Source organism: Galeopterus variegatus, unplaced genomic scaffold (assembly GCF_000696425.1).
Source record: "Galeopterus variegatus unplaced genomic scaffold, G_variegatus-3.0.2 Scaffold679, whole genome shotgun sequence".
NCBI classification, from domain to species: domain Eukaryota; kingdom Metazoa; phylum Chordata; class Mammalia; order Dermoptera; family Cynocephalidae; genus Galeopterus; species Galeopterus variegatus.
In genome coordinates, this window is record NW_007726790.1 from 280,044 (window position 1) to 307,701 (window position 27,658).

Below are 27,658 nucleotides of genomic sequence, written 5' to 3' on the forward strand. Positions count from 1 at the left end.
CAAAGACCCTCTATAAGTTAGGTATAGATGTAAAGTATCTCAACATAATTAAAGCCATATGATAATCCCACCACCAATATCATCGTGAATAGGGAAAAGCTGAAAGCTTTTCCTTTAAGAACAGGAACTAGACAAGGATGCCCACTCTCACTACTCCTATTCAACATAGTGTTGGAAGTATTAGCCAGAGCAATCAGAGAAGAGAAGGAAATAAAGGGCGTCTAGGTTGGAAAAGATGAAATCAAACTGTCCCTCTTTGCAGATGACATGATCCTATATATCGAAAAGCCTAAAGCCTCTACAAAAAAACTCTTGGAGGTGATAAATGTGTTCAGCAAAGTAGCAGTGATAAATGTGTTCAGCAAAGTAGCAGGATACAAAATCAACACACAAAAATCAGTTGCATTTCTATTCTCCAATAGTGAACATGCAGAAAGAGAAATCAAGAAAGCTTGCCCATTTACAATAGCTACCAAAAAAATAAAATACTTAGGAATTGGGTTAACCAAGGATGTAAAAAATCTCTCTAATTAGAACTACTAACCACTCCTGAGAGAAATTAAAGAGGACACAAGAGGATGGAAAGATATCCCATGCTCTTGGATTGGAAGAATCAACATTGTGAAAATGTCCATACTCCCCAAAGTGATATACAAATTCAGTGCAATCCCCATCAAAATTCCATTGACAATTTTCTCAGAAATGGAAAAAACTATCCGGACATTTATATGCAATAACAAAACACCACGCATAGCCAAAGCAATGCTGAGCAAAAAAAGTAAAGCTGAAGGCATAACACTACCTGACTTTAAACTATATTACAAAGCTATAATAACCAAAATAAAGCTGGAGGTATAACACCACCTGACTTTAAACTATACTACAAAGCTATAATAGCCAAAACAGTATGGTACTAGCATAAAAACAGACACACTGATCAATGGAATAGAATAGAGAATCCAGAAATCAACCCACACAACTACAGCCATCTGATCTTTGACAAAGGCACCAAGCCTATACACTGGGGAAGAGACTGCCTCTTCAGCAAATGGTGCTGGGATAACTGGACATTGATATGCAGGAGGATGAACCTACACCCATACCTCTCACCATATACCAAAATCAACTCAAATTGGATTAAAGAATTAAATATACACCATGAAACAATAAACCTTCCTAAAGAACACATAGGAGAAACACTTCAGGAAGTAGGACTGGACACAGACATCATAAATATGACCCCAAAAGGCAATCGAAGGAAAAATAAACAAATGGGATTATATTAGACTAAAAAGCTTCTGCACAGCAAAAGAAACAATTAACAGAGTTAAAAGACAACCAACAGAGTGGGAGAAAATATTTGCAAAATATACAGCTGACAAAGGATTAATATCTGGAATGTACAAGGAACTGAAACAACTTTACAAGAATAAAACAAGTAACCCAATTAAAAAATGGGCAAAAGAGCTAAATAGGCATTTCTCAAAGGATGATATATGAATGGCCAACAGACACATGAAAAAATGCTCAACATCACTCAGCATTAGGGAAATGCAAATCAAAACCACACTGAGATGCCATCTCACCCCAGTTAGGATGGGTAATATCCAAAAGACTGTGAACAATAAATGCTGGCGAGGTTGCGGAGGAAAAGGAACTCTAATACACTGCTGGTGGGACTGCAAAATGGTGCAGCCTCTATGGAAAATGGTATGGACATTCCTCAAACTATTCCAGATAGATCTACCATATGACCCAGCTATCCCACTGGGAATATACCCAGAGGAAAGGAAATTATCAAGTCGAAGGTATATCTGCTCTCCAATGTTCATCGCAGCACTCTTTACAATAGCTAAGAGTTGGAACCAGCCCAAATGTCCATCATCAGATAAGTGGATACGGAAAATGTGGTATATCTACACAATGGAATACTACTCTGCTATAAAAAAGAATGAAATACTGTCATTTGCAATGCCATGGATGGACCTAGAGAGAATTATATTAAGTGAAACAAGTCAGGCACAGGAAGAGAAATATCACATGTTCTCACTTACTTGTGGGAGCTAAAAATAAATAAATACACAAACAACCTGGGGGGGAGGAGGGAAGAAGACACAACAATTACAATTCCTTGAAGTTGATACAACAAGCAAACAGAAAGAAGATTGTTAGGAGGGAGGGGGGAGAAGGAAGAGGGAGGTAGGTTTTGATAATGTGCTACAGTAATCAACCACATTGTATATTGACAAAAGAAAATAAAACTAAAAATAAATAAATAAATAAATAAAATTAAAAAAAGAACGTACAAAAATTTCCCCATGTTCTCTTCCTACCCACCCCCGACACATCCCCCACAACCATCAACATATTGCACCGGTATGGCACATTTATTATAATATATGAACCAACATTTACCTATCATTATCAACCAAGTCCATAGTATACATTATGGTTAATTCTTCATGTTGTAAAAATCTATGCATTTTGACAAATGTATAATGAAATGTAGTCATTATTATAGTTTTATACAGAATAGTTTCTCTGGCCTAAAACTTTTCTGTGCACCACCTGTTTATCCTTTACTGACCCCAAACCCTTGGCAACCATTGATGTTTTCACTGTCACCATAGTTTTGCTTTTTCTAAAATGCCATATAGTTGGAATCATGCAGTTTGTAGCATTTTCAGACTGGCTTCTTTCATTTACATTTTCTCCATGTACATTCATGGCTTGATAACTCATTTCTTTTTATTACTGAATACATTTGTACCGCGATTTATTCATACTACTGAATAACATAGTTGCTTCTAATGTTTTGCAATTATGAATAAAGCTTCTATAAACATCCATGTGCAGGTTTCCGTGTGGTCATAACTTTTCAGTTCCTTTGAGTAAATACCAAGGAATGCAATTGCTGAATTGTATGGTATGAGTATATGTGGTTTTGTAAGAAACTGCCAAACTGTCTTCCAAAGTATACCATTTTGCATTCCCACCAGCCATTAATGGGAGTTCCTGTTGCTTCACATCCTTGTCAGCATTTGGTGATGTCATTGTTCTGGATTTTGGCCATCCTAATAAGTGTATGTCATTGTTTTAATTTGCATTTGCCTAAGGACATATGCTGTTCAACATCTTTTCATTTGCTTATCTTCTTTGGTGAGGTGTCTGTTCAGATCTTTTATCCTATTTTCAATTGGGTCATTCATTTTTTATTGTAGATTTTTAAGAATTCTTTTATGTTTTGGATACCAGTCCTTTATCAGATATGTCTTTTGCAGATATATTCTCCCAGTGTGTGGCTTATCTTTTCATTCTTTTGACATTGTCTTTTGCAGAGCAGATTTTTAAAATTTTAATGAATTCTAACTTACCAGTTTTTTCTTTCATGGTTGTTCCTTTGGTGTTATAGCCCTACTTTTATTTACACCTTCTTTTTCCTTTGTTCTTATTGCTCCTGTCCTCTTCAGTTTGGATGTTACTTCCAGCAGTTTCTCATAATTGTGAGCTTTTTTCCTGGAGAGCATCTTTGTTGGTTAGTTTTCAGTGTTCATATGGCCCAGACTGCTCCAACACTTTCAGATTTTGTTGCAATGCCCCTTGCAGTTTTGGTTGCTGTTCTCGGTTTGACTTGCTGCACTTTCCAGTGAATGCTTGTTGCAGTTTTGAAATTCTCCTTTCTCAAAGCCATAAGACGTCTGATTGTCTTCCTCCTCGTATCCTCATTCCTCTCAAACATACAAATATTATGTGGGTCTTGTAATTGTTAGTTTGTAGCTGCCTGTTTCTGTTTTGGTGTTCATGTGGATAGCTTATCACTTAGTTTTACCATAGATGTTGTGTGTCAGGTTTGATATTGCTGTTATAGTTGTTCTGCATATATAAATGGGGAAATTTCAGGAAATTCTAAAACTGTACTACTGTTGTTGCTATCTTCCCAGATTCCCTTATCTTACATTACATCCTCCAACATAATGTTCTTAAAGCTGGTATATTCTGGCTCATTACCTTGTTTTCGTTCATGTTCAACTACACTTCATGAAGAAAATAAGATTTTGGCTTTAATAGAGAGATTGTGGTGGTCTTATTCCAACACACATACACACCAGGCCTTTAAGTCCATTCCTAGATTTATATTCTTGCTCTCCAGCTTACTGTTATGGACTGAATTGTGTTCCCCCCAAATTTATATGTTGAAGCCCTAGTACCTCAGAATGTGGCTATTATTCAGAGATAGGGCCTTTAAAGATGTAATTAAATTAAAACAAGGCTGTTAGGGTGAGCCCTAATTTAATCTGACTGAAGTTCTTATAAGAAGAGGAAATTTAGATGCACAAAAAGATATCAGGAGTATATGCACAGAGGAAAGACCATGTAATGACACAGCAAGAAGGCAGTCTACTACAAACCAAGGAGAGAAGCCTTAGAAGAAACCAAAGCTGTGGACACATTGATCTTGGACTTCAAGACTTCAGAACAGTGAGAAAATAAATTTCTGTTATTTAAGCCACCCAGTCTATAGTATTTTGTTATGACAGCCCTAGCAAACTAATATACTTACAGTAATAATAATAATATCTTTACAATAATATCTTTGCAAATGTGGGAAATCTCTTGGAAATGCCCTTTGTTACTGAGGACTTTTCTAGGGATCAAATGTGATAATGTTGTAAAAAAATTATTATTAATTAGCTTCCATGTAATAATTAGGACATCAAGAGGAAATAGATAGTTATGTAAGAAAAAATATTTTAAAAGATATGAATATAAATAATCATTTTATGAGGTTATTTATGAAGGTATTTGTAGTCCCATATTATTTTTTATGTCTAAAATTAACATTTTGAAAGCAAAGTGTATTCTCTAATGGAAATTCTGAAGTTTTAATAAGTCTAGTTCAAGAAATGGATTTTTTTTGTCACTGTGTCTGAGATACTTTGTTAGAAATTTGATTAGAAATTTCTTTTGCAGTTTTGTGCTAGTAACTGAGGCTCCAGACTTAAAATTACAAATGAAATATGTTTTATTGCAGCGCCTAAATTTCTCTAATCTTTGATTAGGGCCATCAAAATATTTGAAAAATACAGCTGTATCTACCATCCTACTTATTTGAAAATGGAATGCATTTGACTAAGTAGTCACATATATTCCTTTTTTTGAACAAAGTTGAGCACAACCTTAAAATACTGATTGAGAAACTCAAATCGACTTACATTGCTTAGTCAGCAGCACAAATGCATAGAAGGATAGTAACAGGATACATTGTAATAGTAAAGTATAAAGATGGAATTAACTTACTAGAAATAGTCAAATATCAGTTCTTATTTAAGCAATGTTATAGTCTTTAAAGTTCCAAGTGGAAAGACCAGTTGCTGGCTGTAGAGATTCTTAGCAGTGCAGCCTCATGTGGGTCAATTTTCTTTAGCCTATGTCTTTATGTCCAGCTTTTAAGGCTCAGAAACTCAATCTTGTCAACATTTGAGAGTTACTCTTTCTCAAAAGAATTGACACCCTCTAATAAAGCTAAAGAGAGACTGATACAGAATCTAGAATTGCCTATTTAATATAATAAAACAAATAATTGTCACGAGAACAGCACTTTGTTTATGGGCAAGGTCCATGGAAAATCAGATTATATTTATGCTTATGTGTATGTACTTGGAGGTAGGAATGTCTGTGTGTACAAGGAAGAGAAAAACTATCTCACAGTGTTTAAGCAGCCTTGATTTTTTTTTTTAAATGATCAAAAAGTATTGTATTCACTTAGAGTCCAGTAGTAACAAAGAAAAAACAACTATATATATCTCACTTAATTCAGGAAGATACATTGTCTAGCAGAAACTGCTAGGCTCTATTTAGGTTAAATACTTTGGGTATATTTACACAGATATTTTACAAAGCTTTCTCATAAATATGAAAATTAATTTATAGAAAATATATTTGCATTCTTTTTTTTTCTTTTTTTTCCTTTTTTGTCTTTTTTCGTGACCGGCAATGGATCGCAACCTTCAGTGTCACGCCCGTACCGGACCGGGACCGGCAACGGGATCGCAACCCTCGGTGTTGCCCCTGCACCTCGCTCAGCCAGTGAGCGGCCGGTCTGTATGTGGGATCCGAACCCTCGGCGGGAGTGCTGCCACACTTCCCAAGCGGCGCACTGTAGCAGTGCGCCACCGGGCGGCCCCTATATTTGCATTCTAATGTAGTGTAGTCCAAACAGTTTGGTAATAAAATATGACTTTAAGTTAACAAAGCAATCCAGTGATACTTTTTAGATGTAATATATAAACTTATAAATTAACATTTTTACTAGATCCTTTCAGTATTATAAAATGTAAGTTGATTGCTTATTTACATTCTTTTGTATATGAATTGATATACTTAGAATGTGTGGGTCTGGATGGGAAACTTCCTTTTCCAACAGCTCCTGCAGTTAGGTACAGTATAGAGATTTCTTGGCAAATATATCATTTGGTTAGTCATGACTCCATCTCATTCATTTTGTTTCCAACAGTTTAGGAATAAGGCTGAAGTAAAGTTTGCCCTCCTCTTAAACTTTTAATTAAACCACAGTGTGAAAATAACAGTCAAGTACTTCTAACTGGGTATAAATACATGGCCATTGAAACCATGCTGAAGTTTCAACTTCTATTGGGGGCAATAATTATCTTATTAAAATTCATTTCCCCTAGATAACAAATGTGTAAAACATCGGTTTCTTTGTAATATATCTATACTTCCCCTGAGGTTACTTGTCCTGCCAAAATTTGCTCTTTCCTCTGATGGATTTCAGCACCTGGTATCTATTTGACTTTTGTTCTGCTCATGCATTTTACTTCCCACCACCCACAGATTCTAAAATTGATCATACACTTTTCTTGTAACTATGGTACCCTTTTGTCAGGTGGCCTATACTCTCCCTTTCCACCTTTAAGTCCCCAGGCAACACATCAGAATTTCTCATTCATAGGAAAGTGAAAAATATGGATGGAAGTAGAAGTGTACAATGAGCTCTCATGGGTGACAATGTTTGAACTCAAACTGAATCAGTGTGAGGACAAAAAATGGACATCAGCTTTCTTCATTCATAGCAAGTCAGAAAACATGATGGATGTAACAGACAGAGAATTAATCATGTTTTCTCCATCTGCTGCCTCTGCTCAGCTTTTCCTTTAGTTTGGTACGTTCATTTTTAGCTGGGTTATAATGACTAGGATTTAGACAATTCCTCTCTGCTGCCTGAAGAAATACTAAAGTGCCCCAATTATTTGGACATATGACAATACTTTTTATAATTCGTCTTTAAATTAGCAAGCAATATTTTCTATATTTTAAAATATTTTAAGTAGGGAACAGAATCTTTTTCTTTCATTAGTATCTGATTCTTTTTAAAAGTCTTCTCCATTTTTATTTATATTTTAAAGAGTAATAATTTAAAATGAATACTGTTGGGCCCAATAGATATTTGATGTAAAAAGTAGTTGTATCAGAATTTGTATTAGCAAAGTAGCAGCTCATCTTTTATATGACTACAAAATATTTTTCTTTCATGACTCAACTGTTAGAAATCCTGCTATTATTTTATGCTGAATAGAGTAGGTGCTACTTATAATTTAATATTGCTTGGAAATGATTCTTTAAAAAATTGCTGTGAAGTGCAAATCACCAAGCATTAAACATGAGCTCCTTACATTTTACAGAATTTGAACACTGTAATGTAACAATTACAGTTTGGTTGCTTTTAAAATAGCTATTAATCAAGTTGAAAGATCCACATCCCTAGATTTCTGATAAATTGGGGGTCTTCGTTGCTGCTGCCACTCATTCTTATTAGTTTCCCTCCCTGTTGAAGTTTTCCTTTGAATGAGTTCCTTCAGAAATGTAGATTTTCAATATAGGTTTAAAGGTTAAACTCCACTCAAGTTTACTCTTAAACATAGCCTAATAAGAGTCACCAAACAGCAATGAGATACTGTGGCGTGAACCTGATAGTAATTAGATAGTCTTCTTCATTTAGGTTCTGAAGTTCTACTTGATTTTCCATTATCACTTCCAATTTTTCTGAAATGTTAGGCTTCTTTGTGTTCCAAACCGTCTGAAACAATCTGTAATCCTCTAGGTTTTCCTCTTCCATGATCTAGGGCTGCTGGACAGTCTTCTGTTTACCCTTCCTCTAACTCAGGCACAAGAGCCACAGGACTCTGCTCAGTATCCAGGGGGCAGTTGAATGTCTGCTTCATTCTCACACTCCACCATCCCTGTAGGCTGTTGCCCGGTCATCATCTCCTGGCAGCTTATATTTGGGACTTGTCAACTTCACGGAATAAGAATTTTTACTAAGGAAAAATAATTTTATCAGTTTATATTGTATTATTAACTTATGATCTGTAAAAAATTTTTAATGGTTGGTTATGGGGTGGGTTGATATATTTCTATACTTATGACTTAACAAAGGAGGAACACAAGATATGCTGAAGAGAAAAGTGAGACTTTATTTTCAAAGAAAAGACAGTCTGCAGATTGGGGACCACAGACCTGGGCAGGACTGAAGTCAAGCACTCTGGAGAACAAAGGAGGAAGGATAGTATTTATTCATTCTAATATCAGATTCATATGCATATTCAGAGAGCTTAGAGAAATGCTGTGAATATTTATGGAGAGGGCTGTACATATGAGCAATGAACAAACATATCACAAAGGTGTGTAATTGTGCAAGCTCTATAGGCTGGCTATGGCTGGCTTTGATGTGGACTCATCTGAGAAGAGGGAGAAGAATGTCCTTAGAGTCCATTTCTGTCTAACCAGAGCCATAGTGGGCCCTAAAGAATGAGAAAGAGGGGGTTGGTGGCTGGTGCCAGCTGGACTTGTTGAAGGTCAAGGTCAGTATAGCTGGTTTGGCCTTATCTGCTGAGAGTTGCCTTTGTTTGGTTACAGAAAAGAAAACTTCGTAAGGGTTAGTGAGATATATACATGCAGGCTGAGAAATATGCGTCTGTCCTTTCCCTCCCCCTGAGGCCACTTGGTTCTGTTTAACAATTTAACTGCAGTGAGTCCATTTTGTCTATCCTTTGGGGTGTATTTTAACACATTTTTTATCTTTAATATCAGTTGACAATTTAGTAGCAAATCAGTAATCTACAGACCTCAAATCCAAGCAATTTATTATTTGTGTGTGTGTGTGTGTTTGTGTGATTTCAGATTTTTTACACCATGATTTGTATGCTTCCTTTAGGTTTTAAAAAGATCTAAATATCAAATTTATCTAGTTTCTAAGTAATTATTTTAATGAGGCAAAAATATTTCTGTGTCATTCCTTCTTCTCAACTATACCAGTTATCTTGCACATATTTGGTGTATTAGTTTGCTGAGGCTGCCATAACAAAACACCATAGACTGGGTGGGTTAAACAACAGAAATTTATTTTCTCACAGTTCTGTAGGCTAGAAATCCTGAGATCAAGGTATTGGCAGGGAGTCTTGGTTTCTTCTGAGATTCTTTTCTTGGCTTGTAGATGGCCACCTTCTTGCTGCTTCCTCACATGGTCTTCCGTCTCTCTGTTTATGTCTATATCCTATCTCCTCTTCTTACAAGACCAGCCACATTGGATTAGTGCCCACCCCAGTGAACTCATTTGAACTTAATTACCTCTTTAAAAGCCTTCTCTCTAAATATGGTCACATTCTGAGGTACTAGATAACCCTAAATTACCCAGGACTTCAACATATGAATTTGGAGAGGGAATACAATTCAGCCCATAACAATGGCACTTTACAGTGTTTATTTGTTTATTTATTTAGTTAGTTTTATCAATATGCAATGTAGTTGATTTTCATGTGTCCCTTTACAGATTCCTCCCTCTTCCCTCCCTCTCCCTTTTCCCACCCATCAACATCGTATGTGTTCACTTGTCTTCACAAGTTCAAGGAATTGTGATTATTGTGTCTTCTTCCCCACCCCACCCCCCATTTGTTTGTGTATTTATTTATTTATGTTTAGGTCCCACAAATAAGTGAGAATGTGGTATTTCTCTTTCTGTGCCTGACTTATTTCACTTAATATAATTTTTTCTAGGTCCATCCATGTTGCTGCAAATGGTAGTATTTCACTCTTTTCTAGCAGAGTAGAATTCCATTGTGTAGACATACCACATTTTCCATATACACTCATCTTCTGATGTACATTTGGGCTGTTTCCAACTCTTGGCTATTGTAAATAGTGCTGCAGTAAACATTGGCATACAAGTATGCCTTCAACATGATGATTTCCATTCCTCTGGTTATATTTCCAGCACTGGAATAGCTGGGTCATATGGTAGATCTATCTATAATTGTTTGAGGAAACTCCATACCATTTTCCATAAAGGCTGTACCATTTTGCAGTCCTACCAACAGTGTAGGAGGGTTCCTTTTTCTCTGCAGCCTCACCAGCATTTATCATTCTCAGTCTTTTGGATATTAGCCATACTAACTGGAATGAGATGGTATCTCAAAGTGGTTCTGATTTGCATTTCCGTGATAATGAGTGATTTTGAGCATTTTTTCATGTCTGTCAGCCATTGTATATCTTCCTTTGAGAAATGCCTATTCATCTGCTTTGCCCATTTTTAAATTGGGTTACTTGCTTTTTTGCTATGAAGTTGTTTGAGTTCCTTATATGTTCTGGATATTAATCCTTTGCCAGGTGTGTATTTTGCAAATATTTTCTCCCACTCTGTTGGTTGTCTTTTCACTCTGTTAGTTGTTTCTTTTGCTGTGCAGAAGCTTTTTATTTTGACAAAATTCTATTTGTTTATTTTTTCTTGGTTGCCTGTGCTTTTGGGGTCATATTCATGAGGTCTGTACCCAGTCCTACTTCCTGGAGTGTTTCCCCTATGTATTCTTTAAGGAATTTCATTGTTTCAGGATGTATACTTAATTCTTTAATTGATTTTGGTATATGGTCAGAGGTAGGGGTCTAGTTTTATTCTCCTGCACATGGATATCCAGTTTTCCCAGCACCACTTGCTGAAGAGGCAGTCTCTTCCCCAGTGTGTGGACTTGGTGCCTTTGTCAAAGATCAGATGGCTGTAGGTGTATGGGTTGATTTCTGGATTCTCTATTCTATTCCATTGATCAGTGTGTCTGTTTTTATGCCATTACTATTCTGTTTGGGTTATTATAGCTTTGCAGTATAGTTTAAAGTCAGATAGTGTTGTGCCTCCAGGTTTATTATTTATTTATTTATTTTTGCTCAGAATTGCTTTGGCTATGCATGGTCTTTTGTTATTGCATATATTTGTCTGGATAATTTTTTCCATTTCTTAGAAAAATGTCATTGGAATTTTGATGGGGATTGCATTGAATTTGTATATCACTTTGGGTAGTATGGTCATTTTCATAATGTTAATTCTTCCGATCCAAGAGCATGGGATACCTTTCCCTCTTCTTGTGTCCTCTTTAATTTTTCTCAACAGTGGTTTGTAGTTCTCTTCATAGAGATTTTTCACATCCTTTTTCAGCTTTATTCCTAAGTATTTTATCGTTTTGGTGGCTATTGTAAATGGGCTAGCTTTCTTGATTTCTTTTGCTGCATGTTCACTGTTGGAGTATAGAAATGCTACTGATTTTCGTATGTTGATTTTGTATGCTGCTACTTTGCTGAAATCATTTATCAACTTTAAGAGTTTTTTGTAGAGGCTTTAGGTTGTTTGATATATAGGATCATGTTATCTGCAAACAGGGACAGTTTGCCTTCATCTTTTCCAGTCTGGATGCCCTTTATTTCCTTCTCTTCTCTGATTGTTCTGGCTAGTATTTCCAACACTGTGTTGAATAGGAGTGGTGAGAGTGGGCATCCTTGTCTAGTTCCTGTTCTTAATGTAAAGCTTTCAGGTTTTTCCCATTCAGGATGATATTGGCAGTGGGCTTGGCATATATGGCTTTAATTATGTTGAGATACTTTCCATCTATACCTCACTCATAGAGTCTTTATCATGAACCAATGTTGAATGCTGTCAAATGCTTTTTCAGCATCTATAGAGATGATCATATGGTCTTTGCCTTTGATTTTATTGATGTGGTGTATCACATTTATTGATATGTATATGTTGAACCAACCTTCCATCCCTGGGATGAATCCCACTTGATTGTGGTGGATAATTTTGTGTATGTGTTGCTGTATTCTATTAGCTAGAACTTTATTGAAGATTTTTGCATCTATATTTATCAAGGATATTGGCTTTTAGTTTTCTTTTTTGTTGTATCTTTGTCTGGTTTGGGTATCAGGGTGATGTTTGCTTCATAACATGAATTTGGGAGAATGGCCTATGTTTAAATCTTTTGGAATAGTTGATAGAGAACTAGTATCAATTCCTCTTTGAAGGTTTGGTAGGATTCTGCATTGAACCCATCTGGTCCTGAGCTTTTCTTTGTTGGGAGCCTTCTGATAACAGCTTCAATCTCTTTTATTGTTATTGGTCTGTTCAGATTTTGTACATCTTCTTGGCTCGGTTTTGGTAGTTTGTGTGTGTCTGGAAATTTATCCAAAATTCGCCAAAAAACAAAAAGCACACATTTGTTTGAACTTTGTAACAAGATGGTGTGGAACCAGAAGTACAGGGAGGTCTAGATAACTGATTGATGCTTCTTGTCTGGTAGAAAGCAGAACTAGAGCCTGACTTTCCTGACTTGAACATCATTATCTTTCTCACTCTACAGTGCTGCAAACTGAAGTAGAAATCGACAGCTGTACAGATATTTTTGAATGTTTGGGTATATTAGATATGCATACTTTGGATCTTGGTCTATAAAATTCTATCAAGTTTCTACTGTACATTTCCTAGTCAAGGCTTTCTGCCATTATTTGCTGGCTGCCTTAGCTTCCTGCTTTTTATTCTCTGAACAGTTAGTCAGAGTTTAGAATTATTGGTAACATTTTAAAAACTTAGTTCTTGTATACAGTGCAGTTTTGCCTGGATAGAATATTAAAGCCCATGGATTGGATTGCTAACACAGAGTTTCAGCCAAATAATTTACGTTCTGCTATTTAAATACTAAATAATCATTTTAATTTCAGAGTTATAGTTTTTAAAAATAAGAAGTCAATTTCTATGAGACATTAAAACTAAATATTTAAGAAAATGTGGACTTAATATGTAGGAAAAATAAAATAACTAAGTATAGTTAGGATATTTTATCTGAAGGGGGGAAATAGATATTATTGAAACAAGCTCATCTATATCCTATTTGTTATTATTACACTGAAACTACATAATAATTCTGTCCTTGATGTTGATGCAGTAGTATTTCTTATTGCCCAAATGTCTAATAAGAAAGGCCTTTTGTAATTTTAGTAACTTTGCTCTTTTGACTGTGATACAAGGTAATCCTTCTCAAATTCATTTTATCATAGAACTGGAGAAGACCTTCACAAGTTGTATAGTTTCCCCACTCCTGTACACATACCACATTCTTAAACACACACACACACACACACCCTACACTACATACCACACACTTTAGTACCATTTACCTAATGATTGCTTAGGCTCTGATCAGCAAGGCAATATAATTTATGAAGTTGAATATTTTCTCTCTGGGCCAATTAATTCTTCTGAACTCCTTTTTCTTGAGTTCAGTATAGTCTCCTTGTGGTTTCCCTTCCTTTGGTACTGGTCCTGCTTCTGAGCCATGACTGTGATCTAATCAATTGGAAAACATTTGGATTTTGGCATCAGGAAGACCTCTTTTGAATGACATCTTTACGAATGATGTCTTTACCTCTTATTAATAGTCTTCTTGGGAAAGTTACGTAATATCTCCCAGACTCAGTGTTCCCATTTGAATAGAGGAAATAAATACCCATCTCATAAGGTTGGTGGGAGGATTAAATGTGATAAAGCATCAAAGGAGTACCAGGAACACTGACATTATTAATTTGCCCCAGGAAAAGATAGTTTTGCTCTCTTCTAATTCCACCCCAGGTTTTTTCAGGACAACTTTTTAAATATTTGTCATATTCCTCCTCAGTTTCTCTTATAATAGCATTATAAGAGTCAATTTTCCTAACTTTTACTGTTTAAAAATACAGAAATTATTTTTAAAATATTGAGTGTGGGCCGGCCCGGTGGCGCACTGGATAGTGCGCCGCTTGGGAAGCGTGGTGGCGCTCCCGCCCGAGGGTTCGGATCCCACATACAGACCGGTTCCCGCTCACTGGCTGAGCGAGGCGCGGGAGCAACACCGAGGTTTGCAATCCCGTTGCCGGTCCCCGGTCCGGTACGGGGGCAACACTGAGGGTTGCGATCCGTTGCCGGACACGGAGAAAAGACAAAAAAAAAAAAAAAAAAAATATTGAGGGATTGTATTTACTTAAAAATTCTAATTTTCTCAGTGCTAAATTTGTTTTTATTTATATTTATAATCGAGAATTTTAAACATGATTATACATCTGTAAGTTTTTAGATTGTTTCAAACTTCCTTTTAAAACAGAATCTCATAAACCAAATAAAATGAATAATTTCCTAGGTGTGAGTTTTCTTCCGGCGTTTTTCAGGACATGTTCTCTAATTTCCTGTTTGAGCTCCATATGGAAATATTGTTTCTGTTTTTGCTTATCAGAGGTGTCAGTGATAGGAGCTCTCTGCTCAGGTACAGAAAAGAAAAAACAAGTAAAACCAAAACAGAAAGTAGAAGAACAGAAAGAGACAAAACTGGGAAATGAACACCCAAAGAGAAAAATGAAACATATCAAGGCATTTCTAGAGGTTTATGTAATGAATGAACACACCTCTAAAGACTTATTTTTAATAGAGGATAAATTTTATTTCCAGTACTGAGGATTTCTAACAGTTTGGTCACTTGCCAATGTAACAGATTGGCAGGGGGTGAAGGAACAATAATAGAACTGCTGAGCTCGATTTCTGCTTTTCCCACAGTGGTTTTATTCCACAGTGTTATTGCAGCCTGAGCTATGAGGACTCCTTTAGGAGCCCTAGCTCAGGAAATATCATCTCTCTGCCACTCTCTTAGAAGTTATGCCAGTGGGTTAACATTTTAGTAATTATTCATTCTGATTGGTTAGAGTTAATTCAACCCTACCATGAATATGATGAATCTTTTTCTCTTATCTTTTCTGTCAGCAGTGCCTAAGTGTCTCTTATTGACCCTGGAGATCATTCTTTTTGTCTTATAATTCTTTCCTCTTATATCTTACCAATAGCTTTAATTTGTGACTATTTCAAACCTTTCTATACCTACAAAGATACAACTTATGACTTGTATCAAATGGATATCCTACCTTTAAAAGATACAAGTAGGAATATGTTTCTGTTTTGTGAAAAAAAGTCATTAAAATTCAAATGAGGAAGTTTAAGATATGATTGTGACAGTTGTGTTGATGTCTAGCCTTTTTTAAAGCATAAAAATAATTAAAAATATATTTTTTTGAAAGTTGGCCAGGAATACTTTGCCCTGATCCTTTTAAAGGGACATATGTGACCTATGACCTGGACGGAAATGTTGAACGGTATCATGTAGAATTCCTGGGTGATCCCCATTCAAGATCATGGATAAATGCAACTTTTGTTGGACATTATAGTATCATGTTTAAGGTAGGTATGGTAACATCAAAACTTTATTCTTTTTTCAGTTACTTTTAAATATGGTCATTTTTATTTCTGATCCCAGAATATATATAATTATTTACTTTCAGATTTATATAAATAAAATAATATATACTATTCGTTTAAATTCAAATATTTGTATTTTTTTTTTTTTTTGTCCTTTTTGAGACCAGCCGCACCGCGCTCAGCCAGTGAGCGCTGTGGGTGCACTGGTCATCCCTATATAGGATCCAAACCCGCGGCGGGAGCGCTGCTGCGCTCCCAGTGCCACACTCTACCTAATGCGCCACAGGCTCAGCCCCAAATATTTGTATTTTTAAAGAAGTTTTTTCAAAGAAAGTATGGATATAAAATAGCTGTGGGAGTTTTAAATTTTATTTTTCTGATGGCACTATTGTAAAAAGCAACTGGAGATTTTACATAATTGCCTTTTGAAACAATTTTAATATCATCATTTGGTAATGTTTTAATTCTCTTGAGAAGACTCCTAAGGTGTAACCCTAGCTTACAGGGAAAATTAATTATGAAATGCAACCAGTTTTTCAAATTTCAAATGGAATATTTCATTATACTAACTCCTTTAGCATCTTTTTGACTCTTTTTAAACTTTAAGTCCCATACTACAATTAGTGAATAGAACAGATTCTCACAGTGATGAGAATAGATTAACTGGACCTTTTTCCAAGGGTTTGGTTTAATAAGTGTAAATGAGTTCAATTATCTATGTCTATAGCCTAATATTGAAATTTTTCATCTGTGCACCATGCTTTCATTAGAAATCTGGTAAAAAGTCAATTTCAGAAACATCCAGATACCTTTGATTTCAATTTGGATGGTTTCTTTTTTATAGTGATAAGGATACATAGTCAGATATAAATGTGAGTTTTATATAAAAGCATATAATTTAATCCATAATTAAATCTGGGGAAATTTGAGGTACTTTAAAATGGGTTTTTACTATATCTTTGGCATATATATTTTGTAATGTTCAGTGTTATCTGTTTGAAAGCAGCTAGAAGGGGAAGGGAATGTTCTTTTAGAAAAATATTTAATGATGGAATAGCAGCACATATATTCATTTTGTGGTAGTTATGAGATAGTCATCTTAATGTGAGGTACCTTCTCTGCTCTGATGTTCTGGATGTGTTTCTAGACACTTTTGCTGTCAACCACAGATGACAGAAGAAGACTTCTGTGCCCTCCTGCCCCTTTTTAAAGGATGGAGAAACTGCTCATTAAGTCGGTGTTAAAATCTTACCCAGAATAGTTGAGTTTGGTTCTTGAACTCTAACCTACAGTTTTATTGCCTAGACTTCCCAGGGATTTAATATTTTTTGGTTTTCTCTTCCCTGAAGCTCCTATATCCTCAAATGCTGTCTCTGTATGCCACATTGATCCATGTAATATATATCACATTGATCCATATATTATATACCGCATTACTGTATATCACATTTATCCATATATTAAATACACTTGCCCTGCCCCCAGGAAAAGACTATTTACATAAAAAATAATACATAGTAAACAATGTAGACTTTCTTAAATTTTTTTCTGGAGGAGGTAGAAGAGGGTGTAAATTGCACAAGCTGTCTGATCACTTTTTCTTTTTTTCTTTTTCTTTTTTTTTTTTTTTGTCCTTTTTGAGACCGGCCGCACCACGCTCAGCCAGTGAGTGCACCGGCCATCCCTATATAGGATCCGAACCCTATATAGGATCCGAACCCGCGGCAGGAGCGCTGCTGCACTGCCAGGGCCTCACTCTCACGAGTGCGCCACAGGCTCGGCCCCATCTGATCACTTTTTCTAAAATCAGATGAAGAGTGATAGGCATACAATTCTCACTGGTTATAGCTAACTAAATCTTACTTCATGTATTATTTCAACATCAGTTTTTCCTAATTTGTGTAAGCTTAGTTTAACAAATAATTAAATAATATTTCAGGATCTTCAGTGAATATGGACTCTTTATATATTTTGCAGTGCATATGTTAAGGTGGGAAAGAAATAAGCATGTCTAGAAAGACAGACTTGCATTATATGCATTTGTAGGAAAATTAAATATTTTATAGTTTTATATTACTAAAATTGTAACTATTCTCCTTCAGTTCAATCATATTTATCTAGTTTTTTTTTTAAAAAAAATAGTCAATTCCCCATGTTTAACATGTTTATGGGACTGCTAACTTATTAATTTTATTGTCGAGAGCATAAAAGTACTCAGTCAGTGTCTGTTCGTACAGATGATAGGGTTTCCCCCCAGTAATAGAGCCACTCATTGATACACTGAGATATACTTCAAAAAGAAGTTGAAGGCAATATTTAGATTGTAGATTTGAAATTTATATTAGTTTATTCACATATCTTATTTTTTAATCAGTGGCTATAAAAATAGCTGGTCCCCCACCCCCCTGATTTAAAGAAAACTTGATTCTCCTTAAAGTATTCAGAGAGAGGATTCTGGAAAGATGCCAGAGCAGGAAGCATCAGGAATCTGTCTCCACTCCTAAATAACAATTACACTGGCGGAATCTGTCTAATGTAACTGTTTTGGATCTCTGAATCTACTGAAGGCTTGAAACTTCCAGGGAGTTGAAGGCTTGGTCTTTAAACTGTGGTTAATTTCAGTTAATATTAATTCTTAGCACTACCAGTACCCCACCCTCCAGCCCTGTGGCAGGCAGCTGTGCACATAACTTCAGAGACTAATGCACTTAAAATAACTATTAATTTATATTTTTGGATAAAAAATATATAAAGATGTAATTTTGCGACATCAACAGCTGAAAGGTGTGGGGACAGAGCTGTTAAAGAAGCAGACTTTTTGTATGTTGTTGGGGATAAACACATATATCTCAAATTAGTGTTCTAACTTTATGATATTAAATGTAATCCCCATGTTAACCACAAAGAAAATAGCTATAGAATATATACAAAAGGAAATGAGAAAAGAATTTACATGTTTCACTATAAAAAATGAGCTAAACACAGAAGAAGACAGTGATGCAGGAAGTAGGGACAAAAAAGCTATGAGGCATATAGAAAACAAATAACAAAATGACAGAAGTAAGTTCTTATCAGTAGTTACTTTAAATGTAAATGGATCAAACTCTTCAATCAAAAGACAGAGACTGGCAGAAGAAATTAAAAAATTATGATCAAACTAGGTGTGTCAGGTCTGCCGCCGGCCGACCCGAACAGCCCTAGCCTCGTTCCTTTCGGTGGGCAAGTGAACGGCCCAGGATTCCTCTTTCCCTCCTGTCCCCTTTAGGAGGAGATGGGGGAAGAGAGCCGTGAAGAGAGGTGAGCACAACCACCAGCCCCAAACCAGCCCCATTAAAGGACACTCAGACACGGCGGGGGTTCTGTCGAGCAGCAGTTCCGTTTATTAGCACACAAGCACTTGCTTTTAACGGCAAATGGGAAAGGCATGTTTTTTACATCCTCCAATCAGCTTAAGTGTTCCTGTCTCAATGCCTATCTATTGCAATCACGCAGTGTTCACGAGTGCGGCCAATAAGGGCTAAGGCAAGGTTCCCGCAGACACTCCCACCCTACTTCCTCCCAGCGCCGTCTTAGGCTGCCACGTTAATCCACTTGTAATGTCACTTAAGGTGGTGTTAGGTTTTAAGGCCTGACATCTACCCCTTTTTGTTTTAATAAGGCAGCTAACCTTCCCAGCCTCGCCTCCATTCCCTCTGGTGGCTGTCCCTGTCTTAGGTTGTTTCCCTCTGGAAATCTTACCTGTCATTGACTATCCAGCCAAGCAGGGGCAGGGCAGAGCCTTAGAGATTGGTGTTGATTTCTTGAAAGGCCATATTGACCCAAGGGCTGTCAGAGCTTTCATTATGGGCCACCTCCTCTACCACCTGGGTGAGCATTACGAGAGAAGTGGTGTTGCGTCTTATAAGGGACACAACCTGGTGAATGGCATAAGGCCCCAAGATGCTAGGGAGCCTGGCAGGGAGGACAGCAGGGTGGTGAGCCACAGGGAACCTGAAAGCCAGCTTTGGAACCAATTACTATTGGCTTCTCACTCTTTTTTGCACTTTTCTAGCCCTTCTCTAAGCTTAGCTAGGGAATCCTTGACCACTCCAGAGTGGTCGGCATAGAAGCAGCACTTTTCTTTGAGGTCAGCACATAATCCTCCTTGCTGTAAGAACAACAGGTCTAGTCCACGTCGATTCTGTAAAACAACTTCAAAAAGTGATGTTAGCAATTTTTTTTTTAAATGTGATACAGACACCTCCAAGCGGCTTGTATGACCTCCCAGGTTTGGTTGGCTGGCTCCTGGGGACCTTCCCCGGTGGCAGAGGCCCTTGTACTTGTTGACCCTAGGAGGGCGGCCACTTGGAGTATCCACAAAGGGTTCATAATGCAGTCTGAAGCATACAAACAATAAACTCCTCAGGGTCCTCAGTACCCTGGGTGTCTGGCAAGAACTTAAGATTTTTGGCTGGGACCCATATAGGGGTTGACTCTATGAGGGGGAAGACACAACCAAACCCTCAACCCATAGTTAGCAACAGGTCAGGGCCCCTCCACTGGCCTGTTAAGGGGTCTTTCCACTGCACTTGGACTTCTGGGCGTGGTGGTTGAGCTGAGCAGTGTTTCTGGAAGGCAGACAGGGGTTCATTTTTGGAAAAATTTAGGATGTTTAAAGTTAGGAGTGCCTGTCCCAACTGCTGATGAGGGCTGGTGACTCCCCCTTTTTGTTTTAATAATTGATTTTTTAGGCATTGGTGATGCTGTTCCACAATGGCTTGTCTTTGAAGGTGAAGACCCATTTATTTTTGCCATAGTGGCTAAGGACTATTCAATCTGCCCCTGTGTCAACAAGGCATCGAAACTCTTTGCCTTGAATTTTAAGATTATCCCCTTGGGGTGACGGGGCTGGGGATTGCCCCTCCTCTAGTTTCTTTCCATCCTTGTCAAACTTAGACTGGCACTCATGCTTAGAGGGAAGGTTTTTATTTTTCCGGTTGGGACAGTCCCTTTTGAAATGACCTTGTTCCCCACAGCCATAACATTGACCCCTATGGGAGGGTTGGCTGGGGCTCTCCTTAGGGATCCTGACACTAATAGCCTGGGTTATAGCACCTGCAAGCGTTTCCGCTTGAGCTTGTAGAGCGGAAGTTAAGGCCCTGGTTTGTTGTTGGTAGTTTCCAACGTCTCTACTGGCAATGACCCACTTTTTCATAGAACAATCTTTGAGCCCGGCACAGGCAAGCTTGTGGTCAGCAGTCATGCTGTCCCACACTAGCATTTTTACAAACTGGTCCTGGAGAGGACCTGGGGGAAACTTTCTCTGTATGTTCTGTTCCACTTGAACTATGAAAGAGGGCAGTTCCTCGGAGGGTCGCTGGGTGACCCCGGCCATTGCGGGCTCACTGGGCCCTTCAGCCAACTTTTTCCATGCGGCTAACGCTGTTACCCTAACCTGGTCCTGGTAGGGGGCTGGAATAGCAGCCTGTTGGATTCCAGTACTAAATTGATCTGCTGTTCCAGACAGCATGCCGAAGCTGATAGGGATGGGTGGGTTGGCTGCTTGATTTATCTCTGCCTGCACATGGCACTCTTCTTCAAAGAAGGCGCAGAACATGATAAACAAGTTTGGGGGGAGAACAGCCTTACAGAGCATTTTCCAATCTTGGGTCGTGCAGGGTTGGTGTGCTAAGCCCTGGAGGATGGTTTCTGCCCATGGGGAATTGGTTCCATCCTCTGTGACAGCCTTTTTCAGCTCTTTAAGGTCATGAACTTCCCAAGGGTATGAAGCGCCCGGCCTATTTCCAGTGGGGGCTTTGTCAAATTTGGACCTTACAGTCCTTTATCCAATGTAATCCTTTTTTACATCAGGGGCAAGGTGTGGTAGGGGGTTTTTTGCCTTTAGCCTTGGGACATTGGCTTTTAAAATGACCTTGTCTTCCGCAACCGAAACATTGTCCCTTGAAGGGTGGGGAAGTATTGTTTCCTGAGGGGATCAGGGCGGTAAACATCTTGAAGGCTTCGGTTAAGTTTTGTGTCTGAGCCTAAAGGCTGAGGATAAAGTTCCAGCCTTGGCAACAGCCTTTTTTAGTTCTTTTACAACGTTGACCAGATAGGCCTGAGGGGCTGCTTCCCTCCACAGGCTGCAGACGGCTGGGGGTTCCCAGCGAGCCATAACAGGAAAAACCTGCGGCTTTGCTGGGGATGTTTTTAAAGGTGGACCAGCCTCCTCCACTTCTTCAGGTGCCGCTTTCTCTCCTTCGGCTAAACTTTGGCAGGGTGAGAATGCCAGGAGAGGAGGGTACAGGGTAGGGGCATAGGTATCACTCAGTGGCTCAGGGCCTTGCATTGGCAGCTTTGTTTCCTTTTTTCTTTCCTCATCGAACCGTGCCCAATCCCTTTCTGCCCCTTCCTGATGCTCGGGACAGAAGCAAAGCTTTAGGGCAGAGATGGTTGGGTAGAACCCTAAGGGGGGGTCTAGCCCATGACTAATCTCATTCTTTCTGGCCAGGGTCTGAAGCCGGTCCCAAGTCTCATACGAGAATAAGTTGGATGAAGGTGCCCAAGGGTCTACCTGCACCACATGACGCCAGGCATTGGTGGCTGTGGAGTCAGATATTTCTAGGCCTCTGCTTTTTAACATGTACTTTAGAGCCTTGCAGGCTATCTCAGCACTCTTTCCACACACACCTCCCATGTTGCCCTGCAAGGAAGGGACAAAGGGAGCACAGGGCAGAGAAGAGCAGGGACTTCCCCCTGTTATGGTACTCACCCTGACACGCAGGAGGATTACTTCACAGCGACTACCGCGGTTGCGGGGGCCACTCGCTGGTTGACCACCCTTCGTCAACCTTCTTTCAGGACCGAGCAGCCAGGGGCCTCACTCGCTGTCCTTTAAAATGCCTCACACAGGGCACCACTCTGTCAGGTCCACCGCCGGCCGACCCAAACAGCCCTTAGCCTCGTTCCTTCTGGTGGGCGAGCAAATGGCCCGGGATTCCTCTTTCCCTCCTGTCCCCTTTGGAAGGAGATGGGGGAAGAGAGCCGTGAAGAGAGGTGAGCACAACCGCCAGCCCAAAAGCAGCCCCATTAAAGGACACTCAGATGCGGTGGGGGTTCTGTTGGGCAGTTCCATTTATTAGCACACAAGCACTTGCTTTTAAAGGCAAATGGGAAAGGCAGGTTTTTTACATCCTCCAATCAGCTTAAGTGTACCTGTCTCAATGCCTATCTATTGCAATCACGCAGTGTTCATGAGTGCGGCCAATAAGGGCTAAGGCAAGGTTCCCGCAGACACTCCCACCCTACTTCCTCCCAGCGCCGTCTTAGGCTGCCACGTTAATCCACTTGTAATGTCACTTAAGGTGGTGTTAGTTTTTAAGGCCCGCCATAGGCGCTGTATACAAGACACTCACTTTAGATCCAAAGACACAAATAGATTAAAAGTGGAAGGATGGGAAAAGATATCCATGCAAATAGTAACCAAAAAGTAGGGGTGGCTGTATATATTCTAATATCAGTCAAAATAAGCTTTAAATTAAGTTTACAAGAAACAAAGACATTAGATATGAGGGGACTTCATAGTTTGTGGAATAATAGGTTTTAAAAATAAAAAAATATATAAACTTCATTTCTCAACATAACCTTCATCAAGTTCAATACACTTCTGTAAGTGAAGATACCAGCAATTTAGTCTGTCCATAAAGAACTGCAGGTCCTGGTAATTTAACCATGTCAGTGTAGTCTTTTTTATATTATTACTTGAAGAAAAATGTGTGCTCTTTAAATACTTTTTTACGATTAGGAAACAAAAAGAAGTCTGAAGAAGACAAATCAGGACTGTAAAGGGGATGCCCAACGATTTCCCATGGAAACTCTCATAAAATTGCCATTGTTTTTTGATGAGAGGAATGAGCAGAATCATTGTTGCTGTGGAGAAGGACTCTCTGCTGAAGCTTTCCTGGGCATTTTTCTGTTAAAGCTTCAGATAACTTTCTTAAAACTCTCATAATAAGCAGAAGTTATCATTCTTTGGCCCTCCAAAAGTCAACAATTTGCAAAATGCCTTGAGCATTTTAAAAAAAAACTGTTGCCATGACCTTTGCTCTTGAACAGTCTGCTTTTACTTTGACTAAACTAGTTTCACCTTTTGGTAGCCATAGCTTTTATTGTGCTCTGTCTTCAGGACCATACTGGTAAATCCATGTTTCATCCTGTTACAGTTTATCAAAGGAATCCTTCAGGACCTTGATCCCAGTTGTTTAAAATTTCCATTGAAAGCTCTGCTCTTGTCTGCAGCTGATCTGGTTACAACAGTTTTGGCATCCATTGAGCAGATAGTTTACTGAACTGTAATTTTACAGTCAGAATTGTGTAAGCTGAACTCATTGAGATGTCTGTGGTATTGGCTATTGTTTCTGTTGTTAATTGTCAGTCCTCTTCAGTTAGGGCATGAACGAGATTAATTTTTTTCCTTGCAAATTGATGTGGATGATCTGCCAGTGCAGGCTTTATCTTCAACATTGTCTTGTTCCTTTTTGAAATAAGTTATCCATTTGTAAACTGCTAATTTCTTTGGGGAATTGTCCCCATAAACTTTTTGTAAAGTATCACTGATTTCACCATTCTTCCAACCAAGTTTCACCATAAATTTGATGTTGGTTCTTCAATTTTAGAAGAATTTATGTTGCTTTGATAAGGACTCTTTCCAAACTTATGTCTTTTTCATAGTGCCTCAAACTAGATCCTGTTTAGATATGTTATAACAAGTTAGTGCAAGTTTATTTTGGTACAAATGTTTTTTAAATCCATGCATGGTTTTTTCATAATATTTATTTTCAATGAGTTTTTTCAAGACCCTGTTTTAATAAAAGGTTCAACAAGAAGGTATAACAATACAACAGTTGTAAACATTTATGCACCAAATAACAGACCATCAAAACATATGAAACAAAAACTTGCAGAATTGAAGGAAGAAATAGACAGTTCTACAATAATAATTGGAGACTTCAATACACCAACCCCAGTAATAGATAGAAAACCAGACAGAAAATAAATAAATAGAGGACATAAACAACACAGTAAGCCAAATAATTCTAACAGGCATGTACAGAACACTCTACCCATCCAAAACAGCATATGTGTTTCTCCCAAGTACACATGGAACATTTCCAGGATAGACAATATGTCCAGCCACAAATTGGCAACAGATTTTAAAAGACAGATATCATGGAAATCATGTTCTGTGACCATAGCAGGATGAAGTTAGAAATAATAATAGAAGTAAAACTGGAAAATTGACAAATTTGTGGAAATTAAACAACATACTTCTAAATAACTGATAGATCAAAGAAGAAATCACAAGGGAAACTAGAAAATACTTAGAGACAAATGAAAATGAAAAAACAACATGCCAAAACTTTTGGGGCACAATGAAAGCAGTATCAAAGGGGAAATGGATAGCTATATGAACACTTATATTAAAAAATAGGAAATATCTCAAATTAACAGTCTAAGTTTGCAGCTAAATTAACTAGGAAAAAAAAAGAACAAACTAAACCCAAAGCTACCCAAAAGAAGGAAAAAATAAAGATTAGAGCAGAGATGTACAAAATATAGTAAAGAAAAATAGAGAAAATCAATAAACCAAAAGTTGATTCTTTGAAAAGATCAACAAACTGACAAATCTTTATGTAGATGGACCAGTACAAGAAGACTCAAATTATTAAAATTAGAAATGAAAGTAGAGTCATTATTACCAAGTCTGCATAAATAAAAATGATTATAAGCGTACTGTGAACAATTGTACATCAACAAGTTTGATAACCTTAATGAAATGGACAAATTCCTAGAAACACAAAACCTATCAAAACTAAATAATGAAGAAATAGAAATTCTGAACAGACTTATACATAGTAAGGAGATTGAATCAGTAATCAAAAATCTCTCAACAACAACAACAACAAATCCTTGGACTTGATGGCTTCACTGTTGAATTATACCAAATATTTAAAGAACTAATACCATTCTTTCTCAAGATTTTCCTAAAAATTTAATATTTAATAGGAAGGAATACTTTCTGACTCATTTTATAATGAGGCCAGCATTACCCTGATACCAAATCAGATAAAACCACAAGGAAAGAAAACTACAGACTAATATCCCTTATTAACATTGATGAAAAACAAAAACTCAGGGAAATACTAGCAAACCTAATTCAGCAGCTTGTTAAAAGGATTATAGACTATGACCAAGTAGAGTTTATTTCTAGAATGCAAGTATGATTCAACATACAAAAGTAATCAATGTAACACAACACATTAAGAGAATGAAGAAAGAAAATATGATCAACTCAACTGATGCATAAAAATTATTTGACGAGATTCAACACCTTCTCATGATTAAAAAACAACAAAAACCCACTCAACAAACTATGAATAGAAGGAGAGTACCTCAACATAACAGAAACCATATATGAAAAACCCATAGCAAACATGGTACTTAATGATGAAAGACTGAAAGGTTTTCCTCTAAAATCAGGAACAAGGCACAGATGCCTATTTTTTACCATTTCAACACAGACCTGAAGTTTTAGTCAGAGCAAATAGGCAGAAAATTTTAAAAAATAAAAAAATAAAGAAAGGAAATGAAGCAAAATTATCTCTGTTCACAGATGATATGATCTTATCCTCTATGCAAAGCCCTAAAAACTACACATACACACACACACACAACTATCAGAACTAATAAATGAATTCAGCAACATAGTTGGATACAAAGTCAACACACAAATATCAGTCACATTTCTATACACTAGTAATGAACAATGTGAAAAGGAAGTTATGAAAAAAATTCCATTTGCAATGACAACAAAAGGAATAAAATATTTAGGAATTAACTTAACCAAGGAGATGAAAGACTTGTAAAATGAAAACTACAAAAAATCGATGGAAGAAATTAAAGATATAAATAAATGAAACACATACTGTGTTCACAGATTGGAAGACTTAATATTGTTAAGATGTCAGTTATACCCCAAAAAGCTACAGATTCAGTGCAACCCCTATTAAAATTTCAGTGATGATTTCTACAGGAATAAAAGAACCCATGCTAAAATTTATATGGAATCTCAAGTGACCCTGAACAGCCAAAACAATTTGAAAAATAAGAACAAAGCTGGAGGACTCACAGTTCCTGATTTTAAAACTTACTACAAAACTACAGTATTCAAAATAATGTGGTACTGGCATGGATACAGACATATAGACAAATGGAATAGAATAGAGGGCTCAGAAATAAATCCTCACTTTTTTGGTCCAGTGATTCTTGACAATACTGCCAAGACCATTTCATGGGAAAAGGACAATATTTTCACCAAATGGTTCTGGGAAAACTGGATATTCTCATGCAAAAAAAAAAAAAAAAAAAATGAAGCTTGACCCTTATTTAACACTATATACAAAAATTAACTCAAAATAGATCAAAGACCTAAATGTAAGACCTAGAACTATAAAAATCTTAAAACAGAAAACATAGGGAAAATACTTGTGGTATGAGTATATACTCATACAAACAATGGAATATTATTCAGCCTTAGGTAAGAAGGAAATTCTGACACATGCTACAACATGGAAGAACCTTGAGGATATTAAGTGAAATAAGCCAGTCACAAAAAGATAAATACTGTACGATTCCACTCATATGAGGTACTTATAATAGTTAAAATCATAAAAACTGGAAGTAGAATGGTGTTACCAGGGGCTGAGGAAAAGGAAAAAAGGGAAGTTATTGTTTAATGGATACGGAATTTCAGTTTTCAAAATGAAAAGGGTGATAGAGATGAATGATGGTAATGGATGTACATTATGAATATATTTAATACCACTGAACTGTACACTTAAAAATGGTTGAGATCATGAGTTTTATGTTATATGTATTTTATCACAATAAAAAATGGGAAAAAAGTGTGTATTCAAAATTCACATCACTTTGGTAATTAGAGAAAATAGACATGAGCATTGGCTACAGCCTATTTTTTTTTTTTTTTTTTTTTTTTTTTTTTTTTTTTTTTTT

General features: G+C 37.2%; 1 protein-coding gene across 1 annotated transcript in view; it reads left to right on the forward strand.

Moving 5' to 3' along the window:
• Nucleotides 1-27,658, forward strand: part of ZCWPW2 (zinc finger, CW type with PWWP domain 2) — a 114,397-nt gene that overhangs the window by 7,582 nt on the left and 79,157 nt on the right. Inside the window, exon 2 of the mRNA XM_008571313.1 lies at nucleotides 15,430-15,589. Coding sequence (XP_008569535.1) covers nucleotides 15,430-15,589 — 160 coding nt within the window. The remainder of the gene's footprint in view (nucleotides 1-15,429; nucleotides 15,590-27,658) is intronic.